At 40.2% G+C, this 27978-nt stretch overlaps 1 protein-coding gene across 1 annotated transcript; it reads left to right on the top strand.

The window, feature by feature from the left end:
* Window positions 1-319: 319 nt before the first annotated feature.
* aclya (ATP citrate lyase a) lies at window positions 320-27269 on the top strand. Its single transcript, XM_041778077.1, has 28 exons — window positions 320-436; window positions 3584-3763; window positions 7131-7253; window positions 9580-9642; window positions 9789-9979; window positions 12718-12797; window positions 13355-13485; window positions 17586-17704; window positions 18137-18273; window positions 18352-18413; window positions 18498-18615; window positions 18716-18870; window positions 19622-19715; window positions 21181-21322; window positions 21704-21872; window positions 21963-22067; window positions 22150-22346; window positions 22424-22505; window positions 22593-22703; window positions 22779-22906; window positions 23000-23093; window positions 23196-23350; window positions 23440-23590; window positions 23683-23826; window positions 24036-24149; window positions 24248-24330; window positions 25803-25879; window positions 25974-27269. The coding sequence occupies exons 2-28, from the start codon at window positions 3605-3607 to the stop codon at window positions 26066-26068; spliced, it is 3279 nt and encodes a 1092-aa protein (XP_041634011.1). The 5' UTR covers window positions 320-436; window positions 3584-3604; the 3' UTR covers window positions 26069-27269.
* The last annotated feature ends 709 nt before the right edge of the window (window positions 27270-27978 follow it).

Genomic DNA, 27978 nt, shown 5'->3' with positions numbered 1-27978 from the left:
CCGTATACTTAGACTCTAAGCTAACGTTACTATTTAACTGTTTATATTGGATGAAATGTTAAACATTTGCGTCAGTGAAAGACAGTATAGGAAAAACTACCTTATACATAACGAATTGAGAAGACCTAATTAGAAAAAAAGGGGTATTTGCCTCTTTTTTTCTGCGTTCCACATCTCGGTGCCAATAACTCCCAGATGTCCTTGAAAGCAACGATAAAGCATGGTATGGAATGGACCAATCAGACGCCGGAAAACATCAGCCAAGCCTATCGGCAGATGGACGATGAAGACAAAACTCACAGGAAGCGCCGCTCTTCACTCCGGCACCTCTGGTCACCGCGGACGGCGTGGGTGAAGCACTACAGCCGAAGAACCTCCACATTCAACCGTTACTTTTCCAAGAGCCAACCGAGGAAGAAAAACAACTTTAAACAAGGTAAATATGTTATTTTATTTCTAGTACCTGCCTTTATTTTAGTATTTCTCTGAGTCATTCTCTTTTTGTCTTTCTTTGTGACAAAATATTTTTAAAAAGTTGTGGCGCTCAGTCCACAACCACAAATATTTAAGCCCGTAGTGTAGCATTAAGATGACCGTCAAGTTTAACTAATTACTACAGTCCCTCTTTGAATGGTTTGTAGATATTTGCCAAGAATGGCAGAGCTGTCTGACCGGTTTACAAATGAATGAGAGTCGGCTGGATCCTGATCTGTGACTCACCTGCAGACAGGCAGCTTCTGTTTTACATGTTAGTAATGAATATTGATTTTTCAACTCTGAGGCTTACTTTCACGACTTTACTTGGAGTCTGTTGATTGTGCTCTTTATATTTTGCCCTCGGTCATCCATCACCCTGTGTTTTGAAATGCTTTTCTGAACTGGTGTTATTGCTACTGTGAATCAATAATATTTAATACCTCTGACAGGAAAGTGGATGATATATGGTAGTGGATGGGCTCTAGATGTTCCCCTGGCCTGGAATCAGCACTGTGGTGACTCAGGGACTCGGTTGATCAATAGTTAGAAAGATCCATGACAGTCCCATTAATCCAGATAAGAAATGGCTGCATGGTCTGCAGCTTAGAGTGGGGGTCCTGCACAAGTCTACATCAGGGCTTTTAGCTTAATGAAGCACACAGAAGAAACATACAGAGCGGGTACGCTTTCGCTGCAAGGTTACACGGCATGAAGCTGAAGCAGTGAGGCTTTGCCTCAGGAGAGGTGAAGGATTTAAAGTCATATTTACAGTCTCTGTAAGTCTAATTTTATTATAGCAGGAATACCATTTGCCAGGAACACAAAATAAGACATTTCAAATAATTTCGTTGGGTCAAATCTTCTAATATTTTGTGTTTCTGAAAGATATAGTTTCAGTAAAGAGGAAGTCTTACTTGATGTTCAACTTTTCAAGATTACGGGGACTTTATTTTTGTTCTCTTCCTGGTCTTAGTTTTGTCACTAAAGGAAATCATGATTTCATATCTTCTGTGTTGTAAGAAGATAAGATAAGAAACGACAGTGCGGTTAGAGGCAAATATGCTAAAAAAATGTATAAGCATTTAATTTTCAGTTGGTTTAAATGGCCATGTCTTTTTATGAGAGTTATTGTATTGATAAGCTGGAATGATTATTATTGAGTTTTGAGCTTTATGTTGACCCAGTTCTAGCTGACCCAATTCAGTACAGCCAAAGTATAAAGGTCACACCTATTCCCTTTAGCAGTAAAATTTATTGTTGCAATTATTTTACTTCCGTCACATTCTGCTACTTACAGAAAAGGAATTTATGCCACTTAGATTTATCAGTTTCTTCCTTGTCAGTGTTTCTTTGGAAGTATAAAAATATTTAATAACTGTGTCACTCAAGAACATTGCTTTCCTGCAGGTGATTGCTGGTGGCTGCAGTCTTATTACTATTCCACTGCTCTACACTCTCTTCTCAGAAAACCTGATTATTTAAGTGGTAAATAAGTGCCAATTACCTCGTTAGTGTGCAGGTCAGACAAACAAAGGTTAATCATGTTGGATTAAGCCTTACTGTCTATGTAGGCGCGACATGACCAAGAAATCTGACTGTAGAAAAGGAGAAAATGTTATAGAAAATCTAATGCTGCATAGAGAGAATGCATAGTGTTTTAATGTGGTCATTTTAAATGATTGTGATATTTTTGCATGCATTTTATCTTTACAAAAAGAGAAAATGATCATGATGTGACATTTGTTAAAGTCTAAAACAATGTTACATATAGTTCCTATAAAAAGTATTCACCCTGTTGAATTTTTTACCCTTGTATTGATTTAATAAATCAATTACAGTCAATATAATTTTTCTTTTCTCGACAAAAAAGTGACTGACTGAATTCAACAGAGGTCCAGCCAATCAGTGCTAGTAGTCTCACAATTAGTGAAATGGGGATCACCTGAATGCAGTGAATGTGTCTCAAGTGGTTGCAGTATAAAGACATCTGTGTCTGTGTCTGGTTAATCAGTAATCCTGGCTACCATTACACCATGAAGACTAAAGAACACTCCAATAATCTCAGAGAAAAACATATTGAAATGATAAATTTTAAGGCACTCGCCCACTGAGTTCAGTTAAGTCATCATCAAGAAATGGAAGGAATCGCCCATCCTCATAAACGGAATGACTGTGCAAGAAGGAGGCTAGTGAGAGAGGCCACCAAGACACCTATGACACCTCTGAAGGAGCCTGCAAGAGAACTACGGCTTGGGAGAAGATTTATTTTCTAGTAAGACAATGATGCAATGCATACAGACAAAGCTGCACAGAAATGGTTTAAAGACAAAAAGTTGAATGTTCTGGAGTGGCTGAGTCAAAACCCAGACCTCAATCAAATAGAGAATTTGTGGCTGGACTTGAGAAGGGCTGTTCATGCCTGATCCCCGTGGAAGCTGACAGAGCTTGAGCAGTTTAGCAAAGAAGAATGGAGTCAAATTGCAGTGTCCAGATGTGCAAGCTTGATTGAGACCTATCCACACAGACTCAGTGCCGCGATTGTAGCCAAATGTGCATCTACTAAACACTGAATTGAAGGTAGAGAAAATTTATGTAGTCACTTATTTTACATAATATATTTTTATTATATTAACATTACTTTTGTAGAAATCTGTATTCGCTTTGACATGAGGGTTTTTTGTTATCAGCAAAGCCTAATTATATTGACCATGATTGATTTATAAAATCAATAAAAGGGTGAACCTCCAGGGAGGTGAACACTTTCTGTAGGCACTGTAATTGATAAGATATGCAGCCCTGTTTCACATGATCAGCGGTTCCTCTCTACATTTAAATTCCAGCATATTGGGCTGCTTTTCTCTAATTTATGGAGAATTCAGACCACAAAGCTGTTGTTCCATCGCTTGATTACCAGACCGTTTCTTGACTGTTTTGACAGTAAAACAGAACAGGATTTTTTTTCTTTCTTAAACTGAGGAAGCTGTAAACAATTTTCCCTTTAAGCCCAATTTGCATGTCTGCTCTCTTGTATCAATTTATCTTTCCATATCTGCTCTGTATTCATCCGTCTCTCTTGTATACCTCTCCCTCTATCTCTCTCTCCTAGGTCAGTCTATCCGAAGCAGTGATGTCGGCCAAAGCCATCTCCGAGCAGACGGGAAAGGAGTTCCTTTACAAGCACATCTGCACGTCTGCGGCTGTACAGAACAGATTTTGCTACGCCAACGTGACTCCTGAGACTGACTTCGATCGACTTGCACAAGACCACCCATGGCTGCTCACAGAGGTGAGGCAGAAGAGCTGAAATTAGAAACAGAAGACAACAGTTAGTTATTACCGCACAAATTTATAGCCCATAAATGTCTGAAGTACATCGTCCCTAAGCTTCTGGAAAATGAAAAATGTTTTTAACGAGACAATTACTTTGGCTGGCTACAGAGTGGTCTCCTGGCGCCTGTTAGCCAGTAACATAGACAGCAAATTGATGCTGCAGCTTGGATATGTGCTTGGCGATATTTGGGTAAAAATTTTAAAGTAAAAGGGAGGTCAGTGCTCATCTAATTTAGGATGCAATGGACTGATTGTTCTCAGACAACAGCAGCCTTCCAGTTGGTCCCCACCACAACACAAAGCTTTCAGATCAGCTCTTCAAAGTGCGTCGGTAGCAGATAGACGGGCTGAAATAGCAGTTAATTGAATTACTCTGTGACTCATCTGGCTGGATAAAATGTCATTCCTCCTGTGTCTCCATCTCATCTGAGGCTTTTAATCTGGAAGGTATGAGGAGGATGTGGAGGACAGATACATGAAGATCTGTGTGTCACTAGAATTGATTAGGAAATTGCATTAACTTTCACCCTCCATCCTCTCTTTCTTTGCTCACTGGCAAGCACCCAGATTCTAATGGGTCCGCTGTCATAAGTCATTCTCTTTATCTGACGTCCAGGACAGAGGGAGCAGGTTCTCTGAGGAAAGCTGGAGGCAGTTATGCATTTGTATGAGAATGTGTTTCGGAGATTGGGCTCTAAACTGGTGAATCAGGGCCTAAAAGTCATTTTAAGGGATAAAAGGAGACATAAGAAGTAGTTTAAGAAAGCTGCATGTATATAAACTCTACAGTATAACAAAAAATACATGAACTATGGGTTCCCTTTTAGGTCAAATTAGACTAAGCCATCAAGAATACACATAGTGATGTTTTGTACTATTTCAGGTTCAAACTGCATCAATCTTAATTGTAAAAATTTAAATGGTTAAAATTTTGACATATGGGTCGTGATTTGTCATCATAAAGAGGGAGTTGGACCAGCAGCAGCTTTAGACCTGAAAAACTGTAACCTTGACAAACCCTTGTTGTAATATATTTATATTAATAAAGTGAAGGACAGTGCATCAGCAGGTATATTTAAAGTAATTCTATAATCAATTCACCACTTTTTTCTTCATTCTTGATAATACCATTACAGTTTGTACATTTATTTTGAAAGTTTACTTTATTTTCATCAGGTGTACTTCCCCATCTACCTGACTATTCTTCAATGCATAGTTTGCTGTCTGCTCTACGTTGACCAACCTCATTTATGTAGAAATACTGTGAAATTGCAGTCATTGCTTCAACTTGTCTATCTACTTAAATGATAAGAGGCTAACATGATGCTGTAAAATGATATCAAGAACACTATCTGTAATGATTTACTGTATGAGGCTTGGTACTAGCACCACTACCCAATACTAGTGACACACAATATCGTATTTTTGCTGATATGCAATCTGCAGATATTTATAAAGTAATTTTAGCTGATATTGATACCAGGGCTGGGCAAATAATCGTAAATTAGATTAAATCGCAATATGGCCTGCTGCAATTTTCAAATCACAGAAGGTGCAATATTCCTTTAACCTGAAATTTTTGTCAAATGGTAGTTTAAAACTCTTTTTTTTTGCAGCAGAGATGTTGTGCATTGTAGATCATGCAATCATCCACAGGCAATTTTTTAGAATAGTCTAAAAAATTCCTACTTTTTTGTACATTTTTCTTATTAAATATTAGGATGACATAAAAATTATAACTCCCTTCAGTACATCAATACCTATCCAATCTGCAATACAAGTCAAAATCATCACAGTTAGATAATTTTCAAAATTACTCAGCTCTAGTTTTATCTAATATTGTTTTGACTATAATATAGAATGATTTGCTTGCTTTTGTTGGGGAAAAGAAACATAATATAAGGAACTTAACAAATAATCATATATCAAATCGTTATTGCAATACTTGGGAAAAAAAAATCGCAATTAGATTATTTTCCCAAATTGTTCAGCCCTAATCGATACTAATGTTTAAATTTATTTCAGACCTAAAACTTTAGTCCTATAAAAAATACGATGATAGTGTGAGGATGAACAAAATATACACATCTTTTGTCCTTTAAACGGACTTTAAAGTGTAAGGATAATCATGAATAAGGAAAAAGACTTCAGCTGATGTTTGTCAGTCCAGCCTAAAACTCCTTAACTTGTTTGTTGTAGGCAGATTTTCTTTTTTTTTCCAATTTCTGTTTTATTTTCATTTTAACATTTGCGCATTACCGTTAACAATCTGTCAATTGAATATCATGACATTTCCCAACCATGTGCTATTAGGAATAGTGGAAATAAAAAAGCGAACAAATAGCCAAACATTGAAGACAAATGAAAAACCACAAACACCCCAAGCCTGTAAGGAAAATGACGTTTTCATTGTTCTATGGAACATCCTTTACTGTTTGTTGTCTATATAGGCAGATTTTCAGAGCCAAAACATCAGTAGTAAATATCATTAGAACAACATCATGCACCCCGACCCATTACTGGCATCAGTGCATCCCTATTTCCACACAAAGGAGCTTGTTGGTGAATGAGCATGATTTTTGTCCTGTCATACCAGCTAAACGATCTCTGAAAATGTTCTGAAAAAGTAAGTGGGAATGGGAAACCTGAGCTACACCTACTAATGTTTTTCTTTAAATCAGCAGGTTATTGTTAATCAATTTCATAGGTAATTGCTCCATAGATTTTTAAAATGATAACATTTTCCTTCCTATATTGACTGTCATGTAGCCTGTATGGTGGACACAAGATTCCCAAAACCCTTAAAAATTTCAGTGGTAAAGCAGTAGGTGCATGTCTTTCCCCACTCTCTCTTCCTGCATTTACTGTCTCTTTCCAGCCATCCTATCTAATAAAAGCTAAAGTCCAAACAATAAACTTATAAAAAACAGGTTACCAATGAAATTGTAGCATAGACAATACAGTAGAAATACTAATTAACCAGATCTTTGACCAGTCATTTTATTTCATGCAAAATCTAATAAACAGCTCTAACAAATGTATTCAAGAAAAGTCCATTTTTGAGTAAAAGGACTGAACATTTTGTCAGTATGTTGTTGAAAATATTGCTATTATCATTTAAGCTTTGGAAAACCAAATCTAGACACATTATTAGACATTTTAAATATTGGAGGTGATCATAATTGCTCCTATCAATTTGTAACAGAAAATTCACTCTTGACTCTGCTCTAATGAATATGGTCAATTTGATGCCTTGTACTCATGGCTCAGTTTAGATGTATCTCTCCTGCTTTAACAGACCATATTTCATCTTCCCCCTCTAGAGGCTGGTGGTGAAACCAGATCAGCTCATCAAGAGACGAGGAAAGCTGGGCCTTGTGGGCGTCAACCTGGACTTGAAAGGCGTCAGAGAATGGCTGAAGCCCCGCCTCATGAAAGAGACCATGGTACGTCATCCACCCTCTCCCTCTGTGCTGGATCTCATCCTGTTACCTCCACCCACCCCTCTGTTTGAGACAGTGCACTTTACTGAACACTCCTTCAATCAATATTATCCCAGAGCTCATTTCAAACACTCCTCTTGTTGCCCTTTCCTTCACCCTCCTGCCATGTTTTGCACTGTTGAATTTGGTTTGTGTGTTTCTTGCTTGATGTATGTTTGTCTAAACAGTCTGCTGAGGCGTTCAGTTTAAGTCTGCTGGTTGTCCATTCAGCTGTAGCGCTCACTTCTCATGAATAAATAGCCAGTCTATCAATCGAGTCAGCATCACCACAGCACATAAGATCCATCACTGTGCCACTGAGATGCTGCTCTGCCTCATAAAGCAAAAAGCAAGTTATGGAGTGAGTAGGATGGTTCATAAAGCATCCAAGAGGTGTGTCAGTGTGTGTGTTGCAGAACTTGGATTGCACAGATGTGTCTCTTTACAGATGAGATAAAACTGTCTGCATCAGCCAGTGGCAGTAAATAAGAATAAATGAAGTCACAGTGGTGTTAACAGGCTAGGCAGGGTTCAGCTTATTTAGCTTTGACCATTAAAAGTAGAGTTTTGTAAGCATACCATATTTTTTTGATTATTTAATAATTTCAGGATAGATTTATTCCCCATACGGTTTATGTTTAATCAAAAAAATCAATATTAAAGCTAAGTTCAGACCAAAGAGTCATGAGGAAGTGAGACTGTTATAAAATGTTGCAGGGAAACTTTTCAGCGCCGTGAACTGAGCAGTCGCAGCTTGAATCAAGCAGGCTGACGGTGTTGCCTGAGATTTTGTTTTCCCCAAGTCGCTAAAGGCTACTTTTTGGACCGAGGTATTCGTATTTTTAATATCATTAAGACAGTCGGTGACAACCGTGCTTTTATATCATGGTAAATAATGTCCAGTCAGTGTCGTACGTAGGTTCATTAACTGAGGTGAAAGGGAAAAAAACATCCACAGGTCGACCAAAGATGTAAAACATGTCAGGAGGAGTCTTTGCTGTTTCTCCCCTGCTCCTGCCAGCACCACTCACTCGGACTGTCTGTTGCTGTCTGTAGCTATTCAACTTGCTGTTAGCATGTATTGTTTCGCTATTCTAGAGGCTAGCTGCAACAGTACTTTGATTTACAAAGTCAAACAAGATACCCATCAGCTTTAGCCACACCCTTTGCCTAGAACTAATTCATAAACATGCCAACAACAGAGTAAAGAGCAATTGTGCCGTGTGAGTTTGTTAGTATGCTAACACTAGCAATACAGTCTCACCAAGCTGCTTGCTAGCTAGCTTGACTATAGCGATGTTGTTTTAACTGTGGCTTTTTAAAATGTGCAATGAGGATTATCTTTGTCTTATGGCAGGACTGGGTTCATCATAGTGATAGATTTGTGTCTTTTCTGGTCTTTACTGCTCATACTGTTCTGCTTGTTTTGGCTAGCTTCCTTGTTTGCTTATCAAGAGAAACAGCACTGTGCAGAGGAACAAGTGGTAGAAATGTTTTTCTTTAAATAACTGTTACACTTAACCTATTTTGTAACTTCCTTCCCTCTCACAAGTTGTTCTGTGCTTTTCTATGCTGCAGTTACCCTCTGCATTTTAGCTAATTAAATTAATACTTCATATTTTGAGTTATCTTGTTAGTTCAAATGGTTAAATTCAATCATTCACTTGCTAATTGCATTCACAACATTAGAGGCTTTTCTATTTTTTCTTTCTCTGAGGCAGTAATCGTTTAATTTATCACATTGTGTTGGTGCCCTTTGCGGCTTTGTGATAGGCTTTTTGTGTATTTCCACCCGTCATCAACCTCCTCTTTTTTAGCACCCTTCAAAATGGCACCTCCTTTTTCTCTCTTTCCTCCTTTTTGTTCTGTTTTCTCTCCGGCTGGCTGCTCTCAGCCAGTCCCAGGTTACTTCATGCCTGCTGGCCTTTAACAGAGGAACGATGACAGCCTCGCTAAATGAGCTGTGGCTGTGCGGGGCTTTGCCTGGAGTAATACTTGATGACATTTTTCTTTTGCACCCTTCTCGACCCTTTTCTCTCTTTTTTTTTTTACGTGTAATAAAATGTCAGCTCACTGGTGCTCAGTCATACCTTGTTACCTAAAGTCATCCCCAGCCACCAATTAATAAGAACAAAATAGTGTGGTAAAAATTAGCCATACCTGTAATATAAAGACCTTTTTAATGTTGTAGCAATAATTTTTAACCCATGCTAATATACTGTTTTGCACTGAAATGTGTATTTTATATGTGTATATTTCATCATCTCACTTATTTCTTGATGTTCCACAGGTTGGAAAAGCAAAGGGTATCCTCAAGAACTTCCTCATTGAGCCATTTGTGCCCCATAAGCAGGTAAATCACTGCCATAACATAAACTATTATACAGACAATTCATACTTGATCCATTCTGCTACAAAATGTGGTAGTTATCATACTTAATAGTCTGGTTAATTAACATGTTTTATTAATCTCTGTCATTTAAATCATCAATTATTCAGGAGGAGGAGTTCTATGTTTGCATCTATGCCACTCGGGAGGGCGATTATGTGCTGTTCCACCATGAAGGCGGGGTGGATGTGGGAGATGTGGATGCTAAGGCAAAGAAGCTGCTGATTGGAGTGGACCAGAAGATCAGTGAAGACTCTGTTAACAAAGTACTCCTGACAAATGCCCCCAACGACAAGAAATCGTAAGTTATTTGAAAATAAACGTTAAATGGGCAAAAATTTAACTTCAGCAATGAAGAAACCCCAAAAAACTCTGAGGTAGCACACCTACCTGAGCTTAGTGTAGATGGTTTGTATTGAAGTACTTATATTATTTTGGAATAGTGTTTTAAGGCGTATGGAAATAAGCAAAAATTAACAAAACTTTTGATTGAATTTCCTCCTTTATCTTTCATGATTGGGGAAAATTATCCTTCCATTTCAACCATCCTGATATTGTGGTACCTTAATGCTAAAATCCTACAAAAATGCATTAAAGGTGAGAAAAAGCTTTTTCATCCTGAAGTCTTGGCTAACAGAAGCAAGAAAAAATGAAGGCAGAGAGGCAATTTGATATTGGCAGTAAATGTCGGGAGAGCAGGGGGATGACGGGGGAGGGTTTCCATTACACAAATGACAAACTCCCTCCCCTGCTTTGCCTTTCTTCGATCAGCCTCCTCCCTTTGCCTCCTTTACAGTCGAGCCACATCCACACCACGTCCATTTATTTTGATAGCTATGATACAGCGCCTCTCCCCTCCGACCCCTCCCGTCCATCTCTTGCAGCTCCGGCCAGACTCACTGTCTTAGCTGACATTGAGGATGCTCCGCTCGTCACCCCTTTCACTTTCCCCCTCCCACTTTAAATTCAAAACAAGAACCACACTTGGCTGGTTTTCCTGCCCTCCCATCAGAAGCAGACACAGGAAGCTGAGTCACTCGAGGGTTTTGGTCACAGTTTTTCCCCACAGGGCCACGTCGGAGTCCTGATGTGGAAACAAAGGCTCTGAGCTGCCGGCACAACTGACAGGCAGGAGAAGACGGCAAAATACAGCCTCCCCCACCCTTCTCTTATAACTCTCGCTGCTCTGTTTTGACAAGTGAAGAAGGATGTTAATTAGATTTTTCCTTCTCTACTGCTGATTTACAGGTGGACTGTTTCCTGTCCGGCTAATCCTTCACAGTCCTTGTGAGAAGCCTGTGGTTTGTCATGGATTGAGTTATGAGGGAGTCATTAGGGTTTTATTTTTATTATTTTCAGCAGACACAAAAGAACAACAGAAACATAGATGGAGTTTTTAGGCAGAACCAACAGATCTAAATCAGCTGAAGTCCTCAATCCTTAAGTTTTAAAGTTTTCTCTATGGACTGACGTTGTTCATCCTTAAACTAAGACTTTAAAGTGTGTCTTGAGGACTAGAGTTTTAGGTCCATCTATCAGTCCATTTTTTTCCACCTATTTGGGCCAGGTCATGGTGGCAGCAGGCTGACCAAGTTATCCCAGACATCCCTCTCCAGTGCATTCTGGGTCTTCCCCAAGGTCTCCTTCCAGTTGGAAGTGCCCAGAAGACCTCCAAAGAGAGTGGCCCTGGAGTCAACCTGATAAGATGCCTAAACCACACCAACCGGCTCCTTGTTTTTTTTTTTTTTTAAGAATTATTTTTGGACTTTTTAGTGCCTTTATTTGACAGAAGAGGACAGTGGATAGAGTCGGAAATGGAACGAGAGCAGAGAGAGACATGCGACAAAGGGCCACAGGCTGGATTCGAACCCGGACCGCCCACGTATATGGGTTGCGCCTTAGACTGCTAGGCCATCTATGTGCCCCAACTGACTCCTTTTGATGCAAAGGTGCAGCAGATGTACTCTTAGTTCTTTCTGGATGTCTGAACTCCTTACCCAATCTCTAAGGTTGAGCCCTGCCACCTTCTAGAGAAAACTAATTTCAATTTGTGTCAGCGATTTTATTCTTTTGGTCATTACCTAGAGATTATGACCATCGGTAAGGGTTGGAAGGTAGATTGATTGGTATCAATAGCTTTCCTTGCATCTCATCTCCTTCACCACAATTGATCGGAATGACACCCCCCACTGACGCTGCACCAATCTGCCTGTCAATCTCAACTTCCCTTTTATCCTCACTCGTGAACAAGACCCCAAGATACTTGAACTCCATCACCTGAGGCAGAGACTCACTCCCCACCTTGAGATCAATCCACAGTTTTCCAGCAGAGAACCATGGCCTCAGACTTAGGGGTGCTGACCCTCATCCAAACTGTTTTGCACTCGGCTGCAAACTGTCCCAATGCCTTCTGCACAAAAAGCAGAGATGGAATTCTGAGGTCCCTTAAACGGAAACCTGTGTACCTCAAGATCTTATCCGTAACAACTATAAACAGAATCGGAGTTAGGGGCAGCCATGGTGGAGGCACACATTGGGAACATGTACGACTTTGTGCCAAGAATGCGGACACAACTCTCTCTTTGGTTATACTGGGACCTGATGGCTCACCACAACCTTCTGAGAGACATGATCACAAGCCTTCATCAGGTCTACAAAACACATGTAGACTGGATGAGCAAACTTTGATGCTCTCTCAAGAAACTCTGCAAGGTAGAAGAGCTGGTCCACTGTCCCACAGCAAGGACGAAATCCACACTGTTCCTCATGTATCTGAGATTCAACACAGTTTTAGGACTGAACTACATTAACATATATGGGTATTGATATTGGTATCAACTGAAATGACTTTGTGAATATTGTCATATCTGATATTGCTCAAAAATCCAACATCATGCATTTTTACTTAAAAAGTCTTTTGCAGTGTGTTTGTCAAGCCCCCTGTATAATTCGTTATAGTGCTTATACAAAGAAAAGTGTTTAACTGCTATAATGGAAGAAAAGTATGAAAATTAAGTTGGTTGGCTTGTCTCTTGGTAGGGTGCTGGCCAGCTTCATTGTTGGACTCTTCAATCTGTATGAGGACCTGTTCTTCACATATCTCGAGATCAATCCTTTGGGTAGGTTTATTATTGGACTTTTGTTCTGATTTTTGCATTCATCAAATCCCTGAATCCCTGGTGTGCTGTAAAAAACATGACTGCATATAAACTTAATTCTAACACATATTCATAAATATGTTATTAGTTTATGTAATTAAGAAAAGTCATCAAAAGGAAACTGGCAGTGAAAACATCATCATGCATCCTAGAAGTTGATTTTTCTCTACATTTTTAACACTGCCAAGAGGCAAAATTCAATAATTCATGCTCTGGCTGTTTGATGAAGGCTGCATGTGTTTATTATGGAGTAATTGGGCACCAGTACATGCCCTCTGGCAGCTGTTCCTGTGGATGTAACACAGCTGCTGAGAGAAGCTCCCCATGCTCTGATGTCCCTCCTCTTCCTCAAGCTTTACTTTCCTTCCACTTCCTGCAGAGACAGCAGGAAGGCCGTGGTCACCTGTGCACAATGTTGTTCTCTAGGACCCATTTAAAACTAGGAGCCTTTGCTAAAAGGGTGTTTCTCAGCAGGAGGGGGTTTGTTAACATCTCAATCCTTGTTTATTTTCTCTCAGTGGTTACAAAAGATGGAGTTTATGTGCTGGACATGGCAGCCAAGATTGATGCCACAGCGGACTACATCTGCAAGGCCAAGTGGGGCGATGTGGAGTTCCCTCCACCCTTTGGCAGAGAGGCCTATCCTGAGGTGAGACAGGAGCAGAGGGAAAGATTTAGTAGTTTCCCTACTACTTCTGCTGTACAGTAATCAAAGAAAGGAATACAATCCAAGGTTTCCTTTATTAGTACCTTAAAGGTAAATCTGTCCTGGAGACAGGAAATACTTTTTTTACACTTTTCAAAGAACATCCAGACATAAAGAAATAAAACAAATCTCTTGGATTGAAAAAAAGACCTGAAACTTAAAACACATTTGTTAAAAAGAAAAAAACTAAAATGTCCCATTGACAAAAGTACTCAAACCCTATGCAACATCACTTGAAATTTAGCTCAGGTTCTTCCATTTGTCCTGATCAGTGCTGAGACACTTTGATTGGAGTTCACCTGTGGTAAATGAATTTTTTTGGACATGATTTAGAAAGGCACACACCTCTCTATAGAAGACCTCATAGCTGACAATGAATATCAGAGCAAAAACCAAGCCATGAGGTCCAAGGAACTGCCAGCAGAGTTCAGAGACAGGATTGGGGAAAAAGTTCTGCTGCACTGAAGCTTCCCAAGAGCAAAGTGACCTCCATAATTCTCAAATGGAAGACATTTGGCACAACCAGGACTTTCCTAAGAGCTTGTGACTTGGCAAAACTGAGCAATCAGTGGTGAAGCGCCTTATTAAGAGAGATGACCAAGAACTCGATGGTCACCCTGACTGAGTTCCAGAAGGACAACCATCACTGCAGCCCTCCACTGATCTAGGTTTTATGTCTAGACAGAAGCCTCTCCTCAGTCAAAACACATGAAAGCCCATTTGGAGTTGGCAAAAAGGCACCTGAAGGGGTCTTAGACTGAAAGAAACAAGATTCTCTGGTCTGGTGAAACCATAACTGAGCAGCTTAGGTACAACTCTGTGAATGCCTGACTTGAATCCTATTGAACACCTCTGGGGACCTGAAAATGACTTGTCTCATGACAGTCCCCATCCAGCCTGACTGAGCTTGAGAGGATTTGCAAAGAAAAATGGCTGAAAACCCCCCAGTTCAGGTGTGCAAAGCTTGTTGAATCACATTCAAAAAGACTCTAGGCTTTAACTACTGCCATACAGACTTCAACTAAATACTGAGTAAAGGGTTCGAATACTTAAGCCAATTAGAGTTTTCAGTTTTTTCTTGTTAAAGTGTTTGCAAAAATGTCTTAGGTTCTGTTTTTACTTTGTCATGATGGGGCACTGAGTGTAGACTAATGAGAGAATAATAATTTAAACGATTGTACCAACACACTGCATTACAACAAAAATGGAAAAAACTGAAGGGAGTCTGAATACTTTCTGAATGCACTGTATGTTTACTTATTTCCTTTATATTTAAGTACATACGTGCTAGCTGCTGCTGACACAAATGCATGCCTTTGTTTGTAATGTACACTCAGCATTGCACCTTTTGCTCTGCTATATTGTGAAATTTTTAATCAAAAGCTTTTGTGTAAAAAAGGCTCTGACAAAGTGTTTTCGAAGACCCCCCCACCAGAAGGACTAAATGTCCTTCATTGTTTAAGTGAGTCATATTGTGCTGGCTTTGTTAAGTAGTGCTATGACTGCAGGTATAAAAGTGTTTCTGTAGCTTTCTTTGTTATGCCTCTGGGAGCTTTAAACCAAAAGCCAAAGCTGAGCAGCTTAGAGTCAACATTTAAAGGATGAGAAAAGCCTAGGAGGATAGAGCTCGCCTAATGCTGCAGCTGTAAATAATAGAGATGTGATAGGTTTAACTAGGGCTCAACCACTGTGTAAGCTTGCTCCCCTCTCCTCTCTCCACTCAAAAATGGTTAAGAGTAAAGGAGAGAGTACAAAACCATGAAACAAGAGGGAAAGACTTCAATAAAGGATTCAATAATGCTTGAAAATAAAAGCCTCACAATTCAGATGTGTGGACTCGAGTCACATGACTTGGACTCGAGTCAGACTTGAGTCACAATTTGGATGACTTTGGACTCGATTTGACAATATTATCAAAGACTTGCAACTGGACTTGGACTTTGACATCAGTGACTCAGGACTTGACTCGGACTTTAGTCTGATGACTTGAAAATACTCACTGATTTTCAGCGAGTGTGTTGAGTAAAATGTGCCCCCATTCAAAGTATTCAACTAACGCAGTGATACTCAACCCGCAGCTCTCGAGCCGCATGTGGCTCTTTAGTGACCAGTTGCGGCTCTTTTAAGGCTTACTTTAAAAAGTCCTCCTGAAATCCTCTATAAATATAAGTCCACACAAAGAAGACAGACTTTAACTTCCAAATTCAAATAAAAACTTGTATGTTATTACCGTTGGATGCATGCTGGATGGAGGAACGTGCGTAAAAGAGCTCAGAGGAAGTCCGCTGGTGGCGCGTGTCTTCATTAAGTTAATTCATAGAGGTGTGCTGTCTTGTGTTCAAATTGAATCTTCTAATGCCCTCATTTTAACACATTTCTTCAGTAACTCCCTGACGATGCTCTCCCATACTCATATGTGATAACTTTTATGATGTGCATCATCATCAACTAGCCAAACACACATGGATCACATTCTAAAATAATGTAAAATTGAGTTAAACTTGTCCAAATGTGGGTGTTTTACTTGATCTTAAATGTACCAATGATAAATACTGTCAAAAGGGCAGAAACAGAAAAAATGTAAGCAACAAACTGGCAGGACAGAACGATTTGTGAGGAGAGCTGAAGGTGTGAGGCAGGGCCCGGGGCAAAGACCAATAAGGGGACCCTCCCCCTTTAGCTAATAGCAATAATAATGAGAGGAAAAAATAATATAAAAAATAGAAAGCATAACTTTAAGTTAACAGAGTCACATAACTACAGTAAATGCCAAAATATTGAATATAAATACCCAAACAGACACCCATGATTCATCAGCTCTTTTTTTGTTTATTCACTAGGAGGCAGTCATTGTGTTCACATAACTTGAGGTCTTATAGCTTAACACATAACACATACTTTGAGGTTAAGAACTGGTTATAACACCTTAAACCTGATGTTGACCAGTTAAACATGTTCACTTACAAACACACACACACCCTATATATCCACTCACACACCTAAACATATACACACACTCACCACACAGACACACACACTCTCATTAGATGAGTTAAAATGACTGTACGTCTTCAGAAGTTCGTTTGCTGTTGCACCGCTTAGCACTGATTATATACTGAATGCTATGTCAGCACTCATGTTCTGTGTGATTAAGTTCTGTCACACTGGTCTTATTTTATTTAAAATAATAAAACAATTCAAAATGCATTCATTGTATTTGTCAAATTTAATAGATTGTTACATTGTTAAAGTGGCATTTGATTTGGTAAACAGAGCTTATGACTTGTAAGGACTCGAAAATTTCAAGCCTATGACTTCGGACTTGACTCAACTTGTCTTGTCTTTACTTGAGACTTGACTTGGACTTGCAGGTCTTTACTTGAGACTTGACTCAAGACTTGGTATTAAAGACTTGAGACTTACTTGAGACTTGCAAAACAATGCCTTTCTCCCACCTCTGTCACAATTCCTGAAGAAGTTTGGAGATAAAGTGATGGTTGAAATATTGTTAAAAGGTACTTTGTTATATTTTAAACCCTTCACTCTGTTTTCTAAGAATATAATCTGAATCAACTGCAAGACAGAGCTCAACTATAGACATACTGCATGAGGGAACCATTCCATTAAGTGCAAATTAAGGACTTTTCCTGCATTGAGAGGTGCATGTTGGAGCTTATTTGAGACAGACTGTCTGTTCACCAGACGGGGTGCTTTAATTGGGCTGCTGTGAGTCTGCAGTGTGGATGAGGAACAGCGGGTGCCTTTGATTGGGAGCTTTTTTTTTTTTTGTTCCCTCCAAGCCACCAGCTGTGGCCCTGACTGTCAAAACAACAACCCATGCATATCACGTTTCCCATCATTATAAATATTAGCACAATATTTTCAATCTCCATCTCTAGAAATAAAGCAAGGATAGTCGAGATGTGGTCAAATGAAGAGGTGCTTGTGAGAAGTCCTGATTAGGGTTGCAATCACACTCCCCCCTTTGTTGCAATCATCTAACCTCTCTCACCTCCTCCTTGTCCTTTTCCGTGCTTTCACAGGAGGCCTATATCGCAGACCTTGATGCTAAGAGTGGAGCCAGTCTTAAACTGACCCTGCTCAACCCAAGAGGCAGGATCTGGACTATGGTTGCAGGAGGAGGTGCCTCTGTCGTGTACAGGTACCCAGTCACAGTGATACAACCGAACTACATAGAATGAAGCCTGAATAAATGAGGCACTGTGAATCTGATGTCTTCTTCTGGTTGCGTATAAAAACCTTTTGCTTTAACATTGTTGAATTGATCACTTCACATAATTGGGTTTAGCATTAGCAGAGTGCTGTAGTGAGATTGATGGTGCAGCAGATCAGACTGTCTGTTCAGCTGCTCGCTGTTTTAAGATGTTTTGTGAGAGTCTGGGGGAGAGAGCGGCATCTCCCTCATGCCACAGTGTTTTGAGGTGTAACGGGACACATCATCCATGACTAATTTTTCCCCCTGAGCTCTCCATAGTCGATTGTTTACAGTGCAGTAAAAGCAGAACAGATGGAAATATGCATCATCTCATTTTCTAGTCTTTTACTGTGTGGCTGACTCACTTTAAACTTTCAGTGACACAATCTGTGACCTTGGTGGCGTCGATGAGTTGGCTAACTACGGGGAGTATTCAGGAGCTCCAAGCGAGCAGCAGACCTATGATTACGCTAAGACCATCTTGTCTCTGATGACGAGAGAGAAGCACCCCGATGGTAAGAAACTTCTTAGTTTAATTATGTGTATTTAAGAGGTTATTTTCTGACATGGTATTTCATTCTTATGGCTTCCAGGAAAGGTTTTAATCATTGGTGGAAGCATTGCAAACTTCACTAATGTAGCAGCAACATTTAAGGTAAAATATGTGATTATTTTGTTCTGAGTATCTGTAATATAATTGACCGAGTATTGATTTATCCACTGAAAATGTCTTTAAAAGGGGATTGTGCGTGCAATCAGAGACTATCAGGGGCCGCTAAAGGAGCATGAGGTCACCATTTTTGTCCGCCGTGGGGGGCCAAACTACCAGGAAGGTCTCCGAGTGATGGGAGAAGTTGGTATGTTCTCACTTTATGATGACATAAGCAGCCACCATCTAAGTATGGAAGCAGGGCTTGCATGCATTTATTGCACTAAGTTTTGTTCTCCTCTCCTCAGGAAAGACCACGGGGATTCCCATCCACGTCTTTGGCACTGAAACTCACATGACTGCGATTGTTGGCATGGCACTGGGCCACCGGCCAATCCCAAACCAGCCTCCTGTTGCTGCTCACACTGCCAACTTCCTCCTCAACTCCAGTGGCAGCACATCGGTATGACGCCCTCAGACCCAACAGAGGCAAATTGGCTGTCATGCTCTTGTATTGGCTTTCTGTGTGCTGATGTTACATCATCACCAATGATGTGACGTAGGAGACTTCCATGCCACAGTGTCTGTTTTAGTTATGACTGTCTTGTCCTTTTGTTGAACCTTGTATCAGAAGCCTGATGGCTCTTTTGTGTAAGAACATTGAAAGGATTTGAGGACTGCTCTCACTCAAATAGTCGTGAGGCTGCAGTCAGCAGTGCACTACAGCTGCCTCCAGGCATCCATTAAGGCTGTGCCTTTAAAAAGGGGGTGTGCGTGCCTGCACATGTGTACACATGTACGTATGAATTTGCCTATTTGCTTCATGTTTGGAAGCAGATAGATGATGGAATATGACAACAAGAAGCAGGACTGTATGTAGGAACATGCTTCAACATGGAGCAGAGAATTTGGGTGTTACAAAATAAAAAATCCAAAATTGCATGACTAGTTAAAGAATTGTTATGCTAAATGATAAAGCACTGGAGTTCAGTTCAAGTTCCTCACATCGCAATGTTTTTTCTTTTAACACAATTAGAGCTCTGTGATGACTGTGTGATAACGTCTGCTGTTTTAAGGCTACAGTGCACTCCCATCCAAAATAAAAGGAGCACTGTGTCTACAGTTTCTACTGTTAAAACTGATCCGTTATCATTGATGTTTTTCAAATGTGCGCAGCAGAATCCAATATCAATGACTTCTTTTTTTATTTCCAGACCCCAGCATCCAGCAGAACAGCCTCTTTTTCTGAAAACAGGACTAATGTGGAGAGTTCACCAGCCAAGAAGGCTAAAACAGGAGGTCCAATGGGTGAGAATGTACAGACATATCTGCACACAAAGCAACACGCATGAATGCTGAGAATGCTGCTTATGTATTTGCATATAAGGATGGCTGCTGAGCATCGTGGTTGTAGAGACTTAAGACCATCAGTGGCTGAGCGCAGGTGTTAGAGCTCCCCCTTTGGATAGAAAGAGGACCTGCAATTCTAACAGATCGTGTATTCAGATCCCATTTACTTTTTTTCAATTTTGTGACATTGCAGCCTGATGCTAAAATCATTTGAATTAATTTTTTTCTCATTGATCTATACTAGGTACCCCATAAAGACAAAGTGAAAACGATGTTAAATTTTTTTGCAAAGTAATTAAACATTAAAAACTGTACAGCACATTGACATAAATGTTCAGACCCTTTACTCAGTACTAAGTTGAAGCATCTTTGGCAGCAATTACAGCCACACCTGGACTGTGGGAATTTCTGCCATTCTTCTTTGCAAATCCTCTCAGTCAGCTCACTCAGGCTGGATGGGGACGGTCATTTCCAGGTCTTACAGAGATGTTCAATAGGGTTCAAGTCAGGGCTCTGGCTGCGCCACTCTTGGACATTCACAGAAGTGTTGCTAAGCTACTGCTGGGTTGTCTTGGCTGTGTAGTTGGAGTCATTTTCATGTTGGAAGGTGAACCTTCAGCCCAGTCTGAGGTCCTGAGGGCTGCAGAACAGGTTTCATTGAGGATAACGCTGTACTCTGCTACATTCAGCTTTCCCTAAACCCTGACCAGTCTCCCAGTCCCTGCTGCTGATAAACACCCCCACAGCATGATGCTGCCACCCCCATGCTTCACTGCTGGGATGGTATTGGGCGTGTGATATGCGGTGCCTGGTTTCCTCCAGACATAACATTTAGAATTGAGGCCAAACAGTTCAATCTTGGTTTTATTAGACCAGAGAGTTGTTTTTCCTTTCAATCTGAGAGTCCTTCAGGTGCTTTTTGCAAACTCCAAGCAGCTTTTCGTGTGTTTTGCTCCGAGGTGAAGCTTCTGTCTTGGCACTCTGCCATAAAGCTTGGATCGATGGAGGGCTGTTGGGATGGTTGTTCTTCTCAAACTTTGTCCCATCTCCACACAGGATCACTGGAGCTCATTTAGAGTCGAGTTCTGAAAGGGTGTCTGAATACTTTCTGAATGAAAAGTATCAAGGTTGTCCAGTGTATACTGGTTTCAGAAAGCAGGAAAACTCAGTTTCCATGAAATTCATTAATATTTAGATAAAGGCCCTGATCTGACACATACTTAATTCAAAAGACCTTGAAGATTAATGTCTTTATATTCAAATAACTGCAAACAATAAACTCAGCTGTTTACAAGCAGCATCTTTACACAAATGTGCTGCTTTTAGACATTGAGAAATAAAGTATGGATGGTTTTAATGGTGCAGTTTTAACTGGCCTGGTTTACAGTTTTATTTTACTTTAACTGCTTTAATTTCCTTGTAGCCAAGGCGACTACCCTCTTCAGTAAGCACACCAAGTCCATAGTGTGGGGTATGCAGACCAGAGCTGTGCAGGGCATGCTGGACTTTGACTATGTGTGCTCTAGAGATGAGCCATCTGTTGCAGCCATGGTCTACCCATTCACGTAAGAGCACTTCCTCTTGAGTTTGTGTTAAAGTTGCCCTGCTGCTTTTAGGCGAAGAGGATTTTACATATTGCTGGCGCTGGGCCAAAACCTCAGATTTGCAAAATCATCACTTCTCAGGGGTTAAAAAATGCTGTATTTTTCAATTAATTTAACACTGAATGGTCATAGTCAGCATCTTTTAATACTTTTTGTTGCTTTTAAATTGGTTAAATAATGCTTACAGATGTAGAGAGGGGCCAATTGCACTGATTTATGACAAAAAAATTCAAATCATATAAAATGGAGATAAAAGATTTTGACCCAACACCAGTGGCAGTGAATGAATGCGGTGTCCTTTTACTGGGTGACAAATGCCTCTTCTGTACATCTGCTTATCAGTGGAGACCACAAACAGAAGTTTTATTGGGGCCATAAAGAGATCCTCATCCCCGTGTATAAGAACATGGGTGATGCCATGAAGAAGCATCCAGATGTGGACGTGCTCATCAGCTTTGCTTCCCTGCGCTCAGCCTTTGATAGCACCATGGAGACCATGCAGTACCCACAGGTAAATAGCTGCACCATCTGTGAGGCTCTTAATGGCTCAGAGGCACAGAATTGGTTCTAATGTTGAGCCTTTTTATGAAATTGCTTTCAGATTCGCACCATTGCCATCATTGCTGAGGGAATCCCTGAAGCTCACACCAGGAAGATCATCAAGACTGCAGATGAGAAGGGGGTTACGATCATTGGACCAGCAACTGTTAGTTTTTGCTCTCTTCTTTATAGATTTAACAGCTGCACCTAAAGAGGAAATATCTTAATGCATGTACTTCAATCCCTAGGTTGGGGGAATCAAACCAGGCTGTTTTAAGATTGGAAACACAGGAGGCATGCTGGATAACATCCTCGCCTCCAAGCTCTACCGTCCAGGCAGCGTGGCCTACGTTTCCCGCTCAGGAGGCATGTCCAATGAACTCAACAACATCATCTCACGCACCACCGATGGTGTTTTTGAAGGTGTGGCCATTGGTGGGGACAGGTATGTAACTTCACATCATCTGCAGTATGTTTGCACATGTAACTGGATTGGCGTGTGACTTTGAGAGTCTTCCACAGATACCCTGGATCTGTGTTTACTGACCACGTGCTGCGCTACCAAGACACACCTGGAGTAAAGATGATCGTCGTGCTGGGAGAGGTGAGGAATAAATCTACACACAATGGTGCCTGCAGCGTTTACAAGTTATATCTCTATATCCTGGATCTATTTGTGCCTGTTTTACAGATTGGAGGCACAGAGGAGTACAAGATCTGCCAGGCTATCAAACAGGGCCGGATCACAAAACCAGTGGTATGCTGGTGTATCGGCACCTGTGCCACCATGTTCTCCTCAGAGGTGAGAAAGCAGATGTTCATCATTACTTTGCTGTATAATAACAGTGACAATACTGACCGTTTTGTTCCCCCTCAGGTTCAGTTTGGGCATGCCGGCGCTTGTGCCAACCAGGCATCTGAGACAGCAGTAGCTAAGAATAAAGCTCTGAAGGAGGCTGGTGCATTTGTCCCCAGGAGCTTTGATGAGCTGGGAGAAATCATTAAGTCTGTTTCTGACAGTCATGAGTTTTTAAGTATTCTTTTGTTAAGATTGAAGAGCTCATTTTAAAGTCTTCTGGGTCTTTTTCATCCATGCAGATCTGTTTACGATGACCTTGTTGCCAAAGGAGTTATTCAGCCAGCTGAAGAGATGCCTCCTCCCACTGTGCCAATGGATTACTCTTGGGCACGAGTGAGTATGCCTCTAGAGTTCAGTCAACAGTGGAACTAAAATTGTTTCAAGATGAGACTGATGGATGCCCCTTCTTTCTTCTTTGCTCTGTTTCCCCTGCAGGAGCTGGGCCTGATCCGTAAGCCTGCTTCCTTTATGACCAGTATCTGTGATGAGAGAGGTCAGGAGCTTATCTACGCAGGCATGCCAATCACCGAGGTCTTCAAGTCAGAGATCGGCCTCGGAGGAACTCTGGGGCTGCTCTGGTTCCAGAGAAGGTCAGCGTCTGAACCCTTTGGCTGTGAGAAATAAACTTAGAAGAATTCTTCAGCAGCATGACCTCTGTTGTCGTATTCTTTGTGCGCAGATTGCCGAGGTACGCCTGCCAATTCATCGAGATGTGCCTGATGGTGACTGCAGATCACGGCCCGGCTGTTTCTGGAGCTCACAACACGATTGTTTGTGCACGAGCCGGCAAAGATCTCATCTCCAGTCTCACCTCAGGGCTCCTCACCATCGTAAGACTCTTTCATCAGTGAGTCAAACAGATAAATTGACAACCTGCACAAGTTCTCTATAAGTTTGTCTTTTATATTTCATCTTGTTTCAGGGTGATCGCTTTGGAGGTGCTCTTGATGCTGCAGCAAAGCAGTTTAGCAAAGCCTTTGACAGCGGCATGTTGCCTATGGAGTTTGTCAACAAGATGAAGAAAGATGGCAAGCTGATCATGGGCATTGGACACAGAGTGAAGTCGGTTAGTTTGGTGGATTCCTTGTACGAGTGAAAAAATCATGAACAGCTGCAGACCTTGAATCACAGTTGCGATGTTTTATAAAAACAACAGAAGGAGCAAGATCTGCACTGTCCATTAAACGTTGTTGCTAATAATCTTTACCACAAAAACCGGAGTAAAGAAAACCCAAATTGACTAAAGATTTATTTTAATTAACTGTGTTTCTCCAGATTAACAATCCAGACATGAGAGTCCAGATCTTGAAAGATTTTGTGAAGCAGCACTTCCCCTCCACCCAGCTGCTGGACTATGCTTTAGAAGTAGAGAAGATCACAACATCCAAGGTGAATTTTCTCACAGTTTATCCCATCAATCACAACCTTTACTGAACTAAATCTTCAAATTATGATTTTCTTGTTCAATTTCTGTTTCATTGTGTTAGAAACCTAATTTGATCCTGAATGTGGATGGCTTTATTGGTGTGGCCTTTGTGGATTTGCTCAGGACTTGTGGTGGTTTCACACGGTAAGCTGAGATATCTTTATTATGTACAGTGCCTATTGAAAGTATTCAGCCACCCCAATGTTTTACTCTTGTATTGATTGAATAAATTAATATGTGGTTTATATCATTTTACTTTTTTAACACCTCTTTAATGCCAAGATGAAAACAAATTTCTACAAAGTCAATTAAATAGTAATATATTATGTAAAATACATGACAACATAAATATTCACCCCTTTAAAGTGACTAACCTAATTTAACAAAGGTCCAGCAAATTGTAGTCTCACAGTTGGTGACATGGGATCACCTGAGTGCAGTGAAGGTGATTGTAAGACATCTGTGTCTGGAAGGTCTAGTCACTGGTTAATCAGTATTCCTCACTACCATTACACCATGAAGACTAAAGAACACTTCAAGCAACTCAGAGAAAAGGTTTTTGAAAAGTATGAGTCATGGGATGGATACAAAAAAAATCCAAGGCACTGAACATCCCCCAAAGTTCAGTTAAATCCGTCATAAAGAAATGGAAGGAACATGGCACATCTGCCTAGATCAGGCCGTTCTCACAAAACTGAGTGACCATGCAAGAAGGAGACCAGTGAGAGAAGGAGCAGAAGAAGGAGTCTGATGAGACTAAAATGGTGCTTTTTGGCCATCAGACAAGATGCTATGTTTGGCACATCACCACAAACACATCATCCCCACTGTGAAGCACGGTGGTGGCAGCATCATGCTGTGCGGATGCTTCTTGGCAGCTGGCCCTGACAGGCTTGTAAAGGAAGAGGACAAAATGAAAGCAGCAAAATATAAGAAAATCCTGAAGGTCAGTCTTATTCAGTCTGCAAGAATACTACAGCTTGGAAAAAGATTTATTTTCCAGCAAGACCAGAAGCACACAGTCAAAGTTACTCAGAAATGGTTTAAAGACAACAAGGAGGATGTTCTGGAGTGGCGGAGTCAAAGCCCAGACCTCAATCCAATGGAGAATTTGTGGCTGGACTTGAGAAGGGCTGTTCACGTCCAATCCCTTTGCAACCAGACAGAGCTTGGACAGTTTAGCAAAGAAGAATGGAGTCAAATTGCAGTGTCCAGATATGTAAGCCTGATTGAGACCTATCCACACAGGCTCAGTGCTATGATTGCAGTAATAGGGGAATCTACAAAAATACTGACATCAAGGGGGTAAATATTTATGCGATCACTTATTTTACATCACATATTTTTATTTAATTTGCATTACTTTGGAGAAATCTGTTTTCACTTTGACGTGAAATACTCTTTTATACATTTTTTGTCAATTAAGCCAAAATATATTGATCATGAGGGTAAGACATGCAAGGGGGTGCATACTTTTTATAGGCACTGTATTTTTACCTGGTTTATCTTTAAAAGGGGGCCCTCTACTACAATCGGTTACAATTTTAATTTATGCAAAGTGTAGTGCCTGATGTAGTGGAGGTAATGCTAATCCTTATTCATTCTCTTTGCAACAGGGATGAAGCTGATGAGTTTGTGGAAATAGGAGCTCTGAATGGCATCTTTGTCCTGGGCCGAAGCATGGGATTCATTGGTGAGCCATTTTAATAGGGAGCTATGGTATGGCTAATAGTTAGCACTGTCTGTTTGCTAGATAACAATCAAACCTTTCTTTTGCATCTCTTTAGGACACTATCTGGACCAGAAGAGGCTAAGGCAGGGTCTGTATCGACATCCCTGGGATGACATCTCCTATGTGCTCCCTGAGCACATGTCCATGTAGTAAGAGGAACAAAACTGGAACGTCAGCCACTTTTCTCCAAGTCCTTCAACTACCATTTCCATGCCCACACTGTGATCAGTCGCCTTTAAACTGTAGCATAATAAAGAGAGGATGTTACTGTTAATATAGATGCCAATATTTAAGAGAAGACTGGAAGAGTGTGTTTTTAGTTTTTGAAATCTATCAGTGCTGCAGTCATGTGTGTTTTGGTGAAGCTCAAGTCGGAATACATCAGGGTCGAACAACGTGTTTAGAGACTTATCAGTCACAAAATTAAAGTTAGGGATTAATGCACATGGTTAGTCAAGTTCTGCTCACTCTAAATAATACTTCACTGTTGTATTAACCAAGCATGTGTGTTTGTATCACAGACTGTTGTGTCTTTGTGCAGCTCTCAACAATGTGCCATTGAGAATCATGAGCTTGTAACAGAGGTTGAACATTTAGTGCAATAATGCTAATAATATATAACATACTGTAGATCAGAGCTTTATTTATGTATAGATGTATTAAAAGTAAGAATTAAATGGTACAAAATATTTTTAAACATCAGTCTTCACACTGTGGAAACCAATGTATGAGTCATTCCCAGCAGATGCTGCTGCCCCCGCTATATTCCTTCACCTGTTATTTTAATGAATAATGCCACTGAAGTCATAAACCCATTGATGCAGTTATGGTTCTACCCTCTACCAACAAAACAAAAAATGAACCAGTTTTTCAGCAAAATACTGTTTTGATTATGTAGATCAAAGAAAAGAGGTTATCATCTCAACATTTCTGCATCAGCCCTTTATCATATCAAACCATGTTTACTGTGAAATGTCTTTATAGTTTTAACATTTTCATGTTGGACGCTGCTGTTTTTATTTGTTGTTCCATCTTTACCTTTTTGAATAGTATCAAATATACAACACAGACATTATGTAGGTCTTTAAAGTTTTGCAGATTTTCAGGCTATGTTCGAGCAAAATTGTTTGGTCAGCTATGTTTTAAATGGCAAAGAACCACATAATTAATGCGGTCTAAAACTTTAATGGCTATTATCAGTAAAATTATCTGTTTCAAAGTTCCAAAACTACAAAAATTCTGTGGAAAAACCATGCCTTCCCCAGGGCTGTCATAATGTTCATGTTTCTATTGTTTCAATGTGAACTTGAGGTGCCTCTTTATTGATGTGTTGTTTGTTGACAGCCATGTAACTAAGTCAAATAAAATATGATTAATGTAAAATAATGTTTTTGAGCACAATCTTCTTGCTACTCAGTTAACCTCTGACAAGTCTGAATTGCTTACTAAATGCATATTCAAGGGCTGGGTTGCTTCTGACATTTGGACTTTGACATTTTTATGTATTCACAACTTTAAACACCTTGTCAATCTTTAACCTAAAGGCACGATTATGGTAATTTTAACATGATTTATATGCAGTTTTGTCTTTTTCAGTCAATTAAAATGATGTTTGTAGGCCATGTAGTAGTGCCTGTACCTGACATCAGTTATACACATTTTAAACCAATCTAATCACACAGAACTAGTACCTTAGTTTTCCACATTATATAATTTGTGCCATTTATAATACACAAATAAAATCAAAATGCATTTACTTTTCTTAATCTTAGGTGCTTAGCTTCCCTGGAATTCTTTGCTTATCAGGCAGGTGTCAGCCACAGTGGCCTACGGATCATAAACATTATCATAGCATAGAGATATGTACCAGAAAAACAGCTAATGTAATCCCGGACTTCTGTTCTGGCACAGAGCCTGGCTGCTGCGCTCTAGACAGAAGCTTTTATATATTTGAGAGGATCGTGTTTCTCATGAGTGGGTGTGGCTTCAGCTCAATCAACTGATATGCTAATATTCCTGCCTCATTTCACGATTTTAGGATTTAATTTTACAAACTTTGA

This window comes from Cheilinus undulatus, linkage group 21, assembly GCF_018320785.1.
Source record: "Cheilinus undulatus linkage group 21, ASM1832078v1, whole genome shotgun sequence".
NCBI classification, from domain to species: domain Eukaryota; kingdom Metazoa; phylum Chordata; class Actinopteri; order Labriformes; family Labridae; genus Cheilinus; species Cheilinus undulatus.
Note: the sequence above shows the minus strand (reverse complement) of the source record. Positions and strands in the feature narration are given on the sequence as shown.

Bases quoted from the DNA above. Each gene is read 5' to 3' on its own strand.
- aclya (XM_041778077.1), top strand. From the start codon at position 3,605: ATGTCGGCCAAAGCCATCTCCGAGCAGACGGGAAAGGAGTTCCTTTAC. The intron at 9,980-12,717 runs GTAAGTTATTTG...GTCTCTTGGTAG, and splicing joins GCCCCCAACGACAAGAAATC to GGTGCTGGCCAGCTTCATTG. The intron at 23,591-23,682 runs GTAAGACTCTTT...ATCTTGTTTCAG, and splicing joins CCTCAGGGCTCCTCACCATC to GGTGATCGCTTTGGAGGTGC.